Here is an 8,934-nt window from a genome sequence, read left to right as displayed (position 1 = left end):
ATGATTGGCAAACATTTCCGCTACTTTATCAGCGCTATTTAAGGAGAGTCCATCAATATTTAGTTCTATAACTTCAGTTCTCTTTTCCCGTCCAATCAAAGAATTAACCATGTTCCATACCGTTTTGTTTTTGTTACTAGATCTGGATATTAGTGTATTATGGAAATTAAATTTTGAATCTTTCAAGAGCGAGTTATAATTTACTTTCGCATTTTTGTACAGAGTAAAAGTTCTTTGAGTCTTCATATTCGAGTGTAACCAATGCAAATTCATGAGTTCACGTTTAGCTATAGTTATTTCAGGAGTAATCCATCCTTTGGTTTTATGATGGTTGGTGGTCAAATTTATGAGAGGGCAGCATAATTCAAATGCGTTTTGAATAGTGGCAATGAATGAATCAAAGCATGGATCGACAAAACTACTCTCGTAAACACTCTGAAAATCTACCTTTGATACATGGAACAAGAATCTGTTGAGATTGAATTGGCTCAAGTTTCTGACTAATCTTGGAGAAGAATGTGTAACTTTATCCAACCTAACATTAAAGTCCACCAGAATAGCTTTGTGGTCGCTCAAATATGCTTCAAAAACTTCAGCACAACAGTCTGATGGCTCAGCATTTGTTAGTATATAGTCAATTTTAGAAATAGATGTGTGACCTGTTCTATCTGTAAATGTCCTAGTAGGACTCTGAGAAGAAACTCTTAAACCAAAACAGTCAACAAAATCAGTAAACAGTCTACGATTTGTACAATTAGTTTTTAAATAATCAATATTCATATCACCACACAAAAAGATGATATCAACCAAATTGGCACAGTGATTCAGTGCATAAGATAATCTCTCAAGAAATACCTCAATATTCCCGGAACATGGTCGGTATACACTTAAAATTCCTATTCGGCTCATGTTGGCAATCACAATAGATCCACATATTTCACAATTCATCTCGTCCGAAAAAACCGAAACATTAAGATTTTTCACTTTCATACCACTTTTCACGTAGACCATAGACCCTCCATGACCTCGATTAGGACGGCAGTAATGATCAGCCATTAGGTAGCCAGGTATTGACATCGCTCTTACACTATCAGGAGTACACCAGTGTTCAGCAACACCAACAATATCAGGACCAATCTCGCTAAGGAGCATTTCCAAGCTTTCTAATTTGTTGGAGATACATTGGACATTTAGTTGTAATAGTCTCAATTTAGAGTCCTCAGCAAAGTTTAGTCTGTTGGAGGGTTGTTCTTTCGCGGTTGGAAAAAATGATGGATGCTTGCCCTATTGGGCCAATTTGTTCCGTCCAAAGCTTTATCATATTCAGAACTCGATATAAATACTTTAAAGGATGAATAATTCTCAGGGTATTTGGAAGTGAGTTTTTCACATCTCACTGATGAGAATTTTACCTTCAGAAAATCATTCAAACTTTCAACTGTCGTCTCGGGTTTTAGATTAGACACATGAAATATTTTCAACTTCTCTATTCCCTCAACAGTTGTATTTTCAGAACAGCTTCCAAGAACTAAAGCACGACGTCGTTGGCCTGGCCTCCTATGTCTGACGACACTCCAATCTTCACTGGTTTTTGTGTTAGAAGGTTCTCGAATAATGTTGCTATTCGGTATACTGACATGTTTTCTTGAATGGGTATCCTCTGTTGCTGAATTTGTTGGGTTTCGCTGTTTAAATTTGTTATTTCGCGAAAGAGTATTTATTTTAGCATCCGCAACAATCGACGATGACGCACGTGAAGCATCGGCGCTACAGGGATCAACAGTTACAGTATCAATTGCAGATCCCACATCCACATTTTCTGTCGTAGATGGGTAGTTCCTAGCCGGAGAGCGCACAGCCGGGGACGATATGCTTACTTTCTTATGTATATTTATATTTCTAGCAAGTTTTTCATTTAGATTATCTATTACAATCTTATCATTTACGATATCACGTTCAAGAGAAGAAATTTTATACTTCAAAAGGCTGTTGTTTTCCAATAGTAAAGCGTTTTTGGATTCCAATTCAAAAATGATTTTTAATAGGAGATCATGATGCGTTGACTCGTTACTAATATTTTTGTTACTACAATCGGACATCGGTGATATACCACCAGCATTAATACCACTGGGAGTCGCAAAATCTTCATCGCAGCATTTCTTGATTTTATTCGCACAGCCGGGATGATACACTTTTTCACAAACATTGCACTTTATAATATTTTTACTTATTGTTCGCTTGCATGAACCGCACTCAGGGATTATAATCTGTAGCGATTCGCTCGGCACAACCTTCTTATTCGACGACATGATGAAGAATATGATAATTGAGATAATAATTGTTCATCAAAAAGAAAAAAGGGAATGAGAACAAACCCTTGTGGTTTCTTTAGACACGTGTGTCAAGCTTTCGTCCCTGTGCAATACGATGAAAAGTGTTAGAATGAGAAACATTAAAGAAAATAACAAACGAATGAAATTAACAACAGAAGTCAGTCGTGCATTTGTGGTTACAGCAGCAATTGACCTTACCACGTGGGAGATTATAGCTAGCTGCGTGACATCCTAGTCCAAGAAAATCAACAATGTGGAATGGCTTACTTGGATAATTGTTCATTAAACAAAAAGAAGGGAATAAGAACAGTCCTTATACCAAAGTTGTTTCCTTAGACACGTGTGTCAAGCTTTCGTCCCTGTGCAATACGATGAAAAGTGTTAGAATGAGAAACATTGAAGAAAATAACAAACGAATGAAATCAACAGTAGAAGTCAGTCGAGCATTTGTGGTTACAGCAGCAATTGACCTTACCACGTGGGAGATTATAGCTACCTGCGTGACATCCGAGTCCATGAAAATCAACAATGTGGAATGGCTTACTTGGATAATTGTTCATCAAAAAGAAAAAAGGGAATGAGAACAAACCCTTGTGGTTTCCTTAGACACGTGTGTCAAGCTTTCGTTCCTGTGCAATACGAAAAAAAGTGTTAGAATGAGAAACATAGAAGGAAATAACAAACAAATGAAATCAACAACAGAAGTCAGTCGTGCATTTGTGGTTACAGCAGCAATTGACCTTACCACGTGGGAGATTATAGCTACCTGCGTGACATCCGAGTCCAAGAAAATCAACAATGTGGAATGGCTTACTTGGATAATTGTTCATTAAACAAAACGAAGGGAATAAGAACAGTCCCTTATACCAAAGTGGTTTCCTTAGACACGCGTGTCAAGCTTTCGTCCCTGTGCAATACGATGAAAAGTGTTAGAATGAGAAACATAGAAGGAAATAACAAACAAATGAAATCAACAACAGAAGTCAGTCGTGCATTTGTGGTTACAGCAGCAATTGACCTTACCACGTGGGAGATTATAGCTACCTGCGTGACATTCGAGTCCAAGAAAATCAACAATGTGGAATGGCTTACTTGGATAATTGTTGATTGAACAAAAAGAAGGGAATAAGAACAGTCCCTTATACCAAAGTGGTTTCCTTAGACACGTGTGTAAAGCTTTCGTCCCTGTGCAATACGATGAGAAGTGTTAGAATGAGAAACATTGAGGGAAATAACAAACAAATGAAATCAACATTAGAAGTCAGTCGTGCATTTGTGGTTACAGCAGCAATTGACCTTACCACGTGGGAGATTATAGCTACCTGCGTGACATCCGAGTCCAAGATAATCAACAATGTGGAATGGCCTACTTGGATAATTGTTGATTAAACAAAAAAAAGAGAATAAGAACAGTCCCTTATACCAAAGTGGTTTCCTTAGACACGTGTGTCAAGCTTTCGTCCCTGTGCAATACGATGAAAAGTGTTAGAATGAGAAACAGAGAAGGAAATAACAAACAAATGAAATCAACAACAGAAGTCAGTCGTGCATTTGTGGTTACAGCAGCAATTGACCTTACCACGTGGGAGATTATAGCTACCTGCGTGACATTCGAGTCTGTGACGGCGACTTTCTTCGGATTGATGATTGTTTACTATTTCTCTCCTATATTACCTCGGGCGCCAATTGCGATAGGTTTTATAAGGTCGCAATTCCTTACGTCGCTCACTATTATCGACCCTGGGTAGCTTTTAAACAGTTGGAGAAGGGTTCGATTCAATCTGAGGTAAGAGCGATTGACCAGTGGTGATTTATTTCGCTAAATGGCAGTAAATGTCTATGAGATAAATAAAAGACACCCTGACGAAACACACTATATTTAACAATATCCGTTCCCTTATGTACAACACCAAATTATATACAATACTATCCTATATATACAATAATGCAAAAGGCTACTAAACACCAAAAGCAAATATTTACAATGCAACACGGTACGGAACGAGAACTAAGCGAGGTGAGCAGGTGGCGTATATCAAGCAGCAGAAATTAGTAAGCAGTGAGCAAGCAAATTGAGCGATGATAAAAACGGTTAAGTGCGGACAAGCGTGGAAAGCATGCAGATTGGCGTGTGAAATGCAGTCTAATAAGTCAGATGTGACTACCTATCCTGTGTTCCGTACGGTCCGGTTCGATACTTCTTTATTAGAAACAGCAAGCCTGAACAATATCTTCGAATCAGGTCTTGTATCGGCGCATCCACCAAAAATTGATATTAAGTCAGACTGGGCAGGGTGACTCACCGAAATGACCACGGTGATCAGTGAATCGGAAATACGCGACCCCTCTCCACAAGATAAGGAATTCCGTCTGGTGGTCCCAAATAAGAGTTACTCGCAATAAGGGACCCGACACACGGATTCCACTTGAGAAAGTTGGGTCTTAGACACAGATTTCAATCAGGGTACTTGTCGGCGCATCCACCAAAATAAATCTCAGGTCGGACTGGGCAGGGTGACTCACCGAAATGACCACGGTGATCCGTGAATCGGAAATAAGCGACCCCGCTCCACAAGATAAGGAATTCTGTCTGGTGGTCCCAAATAAGAGTTGCTCGCAATAAGGTACCCGACACACAGATTCCACCTGAGAAAGTTGGGTCTTAGAAACAGATGTCAATCAGGGTATCTGTCGGCACATCCACCAAAATAAATCTAAGAAATAAACTTCGTTCGGGGTATACTATGGCGCATCCACCAATTCTAGACTCGAGTCAGACCGGACAGGGTAATTCGCCGAAAAGACTGCTGTGATCCGGAGATCGGAATTAAGCGACCCCTCTCCCCAAGATAAGGAGTTATGCCTGGTAGTTCCAAATAAGAGTTGCTCGCAATAAGGAACCGGACAGACAAACTCCACTTGAGAAAGAAAGATCTGAGAAATAAATTTCACTCGGGTATACTTCGGCGCATCCACCAATTCACGACTCGAGTCAGATCGGACAGGGTAATTAGCCCAAAACACCGCGGTGATTTGGAGATCGGAAATGAGCGACCCCTCTCCTCAAGATAAGGAGTTCTGCCTGGTAGTTCCAAATAAGAGTTGCTCGCAATAAGGAACCGGACAGACAAACTCCACTTGAGAAAGAAAGATCAAAGAAATAAATTTCACTTACGGTATACCTCGGCGCATCCACCAATTAACGACTCGAGTCGGACCGGACAGGATAATTAACCTTAAAGGCCGCAGTGATCCGGAGATCGGAAATAAACGACCCCTCTCCCCAAGATAAGGAGTTTTGCCTGGTAGTTTCAAATAAGAGTTGCTCGCAATAAGGAACCGAACAGACAAACTCCACTTGAGAAAGAAAGATCTTAGAAATAAAATAAATTGCAAATAAATCACACTCGGAAAGTATCGATGGAACACAGGAAAGTCACCGATAATACAGACAGGAATAAAACGGTTCTTACCAATCCTAAGAATTTCCCACTTCACCACACGAACTCAAATTCTTTTCGTGTACGGGCTAAGTGTCAAATTCACGAATATAAAATACGGCACTAAAACGTCCAACGTTCAAAAGAAAAATTGCAAACTAAAAATTAAACTCTTAATTGTTACTCAAGAAAATCCGCTCAATAACTATGAAAATATATAGCTCGAAGACGCCGACAGGAGTAAATCGGAAAATAACTTAATACTTCGAAGACACCGGCAAGAATAATCCTCCTTTTCCGAAATACTTTACTTGTAATCTCGGTTGGAAGGGGAAAATTTCGAGTCTCGAAATCGGCGGTATACCTATGAAAAACGAACGACAACATGTAAAAAAGAACATATTGAAGAGATAACGTCTATCGCGTTGTCGCTCGAAAGTTTTTATACATAGGCTGATATTTTAAATTGCATCGTTATATTTTCATGAAATAAATAAATCAGAAATTATTCCAAATGAAAATTTTTGAATTGGACGAAAAATACCTTCACTGCTCTCAATTAATATTTTATTTTCACCTACTCAGATGACTGGTAGAATAATGATGGAATTCTAAACCTGGGGCAAATTATACTGGGTGATTCTAATAAAATAATCATTGAATTCTAAACCTGGGTAAATTATACTAGGTGATTCTAGTAAAATAATTATTGAATTCTTGACCTGGGCTAAATTATACCGGGTGATTCTAGTAACGAATTTCACTTCGTTACACACCCCCCTTACTTCCCCAAAAAAAAACGAAAGTTTTTTTTGTCACCACCTGCTACCCCGCTGTTCAACTATCTATTGGCAGACGGCCAATATCATCCCTGGGTGAATCTCCATCGGCCATAGTTGGAGGTTCGTTGAGGGTCGCAGTAGCTCACACTGGATTCCAATGGACCGGAGATTGGGTTGACCAGACCTCACGCCCTGATCCAATCCGACTCTAGACGGCTCCTCTTGTTGCCTCGTCCGGGCTCGATTTTCTCTTGGGCATGGACAATCCCTAGACATAACTCCCAAACGACCGCAGCGAGAACAAAATAATCGGACGTTGTTCCGGCAATGTCTCCGGGCGTGGCCCAGTAGTCCACACCGCAAACATGCACCCTCCATGAGTTTGATGAAGCGTGGAACTTCCCTCTGCGCTCTTGGGTAGTGTGGGTCTGGGGCTGGTACGTGGGTTCTGGAAGGCCTGCGGGGTTTTCTAGCCTTTGGCTTGTGTCGTCCACCGGCATGGCCACGAGGTAAGTCATAGGGGCGTCGTCTCGCCGGAGGTGTTGTGTGATGACATAGAGATGTAGGTGGTCCCCTAGCCGCCGTCTCCTTCCGTTGCGGTTGCCAGAATTCGATTTCTTCCTCCACTAACTCGTCGAAACTGGCCGGCATGGATTCCACTATTCCGGCGTCGATGAGGTCCCACTCTCCTCTAGACATCTTTGTTCTAAAACACAACAAGATTAGCGACCCATTGTATAAAACTTACCAACACCAATGACGACCTACTTCACTTATTGACGGACAGACGGACGTCCGCGGGACAGAGAGGCGCCCTTACTCCTGGGGAACCCAAATTCGCTTCGTCCTCCCATTCGGAAACACGAACTTAGGGTGGAGTCTACCCCGCACTCCTGGAGGGCGAAACCGCAGCAGCCTCTGCCTGAATCGGGGAGTCCAGCCACCCTTTGGTTGCCTCTCAAAGGCTTCTACAAAGCTCTCTCCCACCTTTATGGCCTCAAATTTTGACGGTCTTTCAGATGAGGCCATCTCTTTGGACCCCTCTTTGGCTTATACGGCCAGCTGCCTGAAGGTCATCTCGCCCCATGCAGCGGAAGGGCGATGCGCTGGATCAACCCTCAGAAGTTCCACCAGGCTGCTGCGTAATCTCTCTGGCACCTCGAGCATCTCCTCCCCGCGGTAGTGTCCTATCAAGTTCATGACCTTCTTTTCCCCATTCGGCGTCATGAAGGGTAGCTTCCCGGTTGCCATGTATAAAGCCGTCACTCCCATGGCCCACACATCCGAGGGGAGTCCGAATGGCAACCTTTTCAGGACCTCCGGTGCCCAAAATGGGGGAGTACCAGCTCGCCGCGACGTGGTCGGGAACCTCTGATTAAGTCGGCAGGCGAGCCCGAAATCAGCGATGCAGACCCGCCGACCCCGGTTTTATATCCCGGTGCAGGATACGCTGAGCATGGCAGGCCGCCAGCCCAGCGAAAGCCTGCCCCAACATATCACAACACTCCCCCTCCGGCAGAGGCCCCCGTCGTTGGACCAGTTCCAACAGGTCTCCCTCCATCAGCTCGACCCCAAGATAGAGCCGTTCGTCGGTTACGTAATCTACCAATAGGCGGACCACGTTTGGGTGTCTCATGGCTTTCAGCATCCTCAGCTCCGTCATGGACACCTCGTCTTTCGGGGCCACCTTCAGGGCAAATCTTATATCTCCGTGTTCGACCTCGAACACTTTTCCAAAACCTCCCTCGCCGAGGGTACGGATTTTCCGGAAGGGTCCGGAGATTCTGGTTATTCTCTCCGGAGTGGGCTCTTCATCAGAGGGGTTGGAGGGTACGACCGCCACTGATCGCAACATATCCTGAAACAGACGGATGACTGACACGGCTCCACCCCTCGGTCTTATGCATGCTCTCCACTATGTATCCGCGGGTTTCCCGAAATTTCCGAGTGCTCAACGCCCTGCTCACCTTCGTAGAATGGTTTCAAATCTTTAACGTGGATGTGACGAAGATATTTACCCGACGCGCTTTTCAAGTCGTACACCACTGGAGATATGACCTTAGTAACGGTATACGGACCAGAATATTTGGGCGCTAACTTAGATGCAAAGCCTTCTGCCGCCGACGACAACGGATGTTCTCGACGCAAAACTTTGTCACCTACCCGGCACGACCACGCTCTCCTTCGGAGATTATAATACCGACTCTGTTGGTTGAATGCACGAGCCAGCTGGAGTCTAACAAACTCCCGGGTCTCTTGGAGTCGCTTGATGCGATTTGCGTATTGGCCTACCCCTTGGACCTGTGGTTCTTCCATTGATTTTTCTGCGTCACCTTTGGCTCCTGATGTCCGACGGTTCGTTTCTGGGGAGTGAACCTC

General features: G+C 43.2%; 1 protein-coding gene across 1 annotated transcript; it reads right to left on the bottom strand.

The window, feature by feature from the left end:
* Positions 1-7,954: 7,954 nt before the first annotated feature.
* On the bottom strand, positions 7,955-8,410 carry LOC123675354 (cell division control protein 2 homolog). The gene has a single exon (XM_045610705.1). It carries the CDS (start codon positions 8,408-8,410, stop codon positions 7,955-7,957), a length of 456 nt encoding a protein of 151 aa, XP_045466661.1.
* Positions 8,411-8,934: the final 524 nt, after the last annotated feature.

This window comes from Harmonia axyridis, chromosome 3 (genome assembly GCF_914767665.1).
Source record: "Harmonia axyridis chromosome 3, icHarAxyr1.1, whole genome shotgun sequence".
NCBI classification, from domain to species: Eukaryota; Metazoa; Arthropoda; class Insecta; order Coleoptera; family Coccinellidae; genus Harmonia; species Harmonia axyridis.
Note: the sequence above shows the minus strand (reverse complement) of the source record. Positions and strands in the feature narration are given on the sequence as shown.

What these genes read in the sequence shown, in the direction of transcription:
- LOC123675354 (XM_045610705.1), bottom strand. Translation starts at nt 8,410, where the DNA reads ATGTTGCGATCAGTGGCGGTCGTACCCTCCAACCCCTCTGATGAAGAG.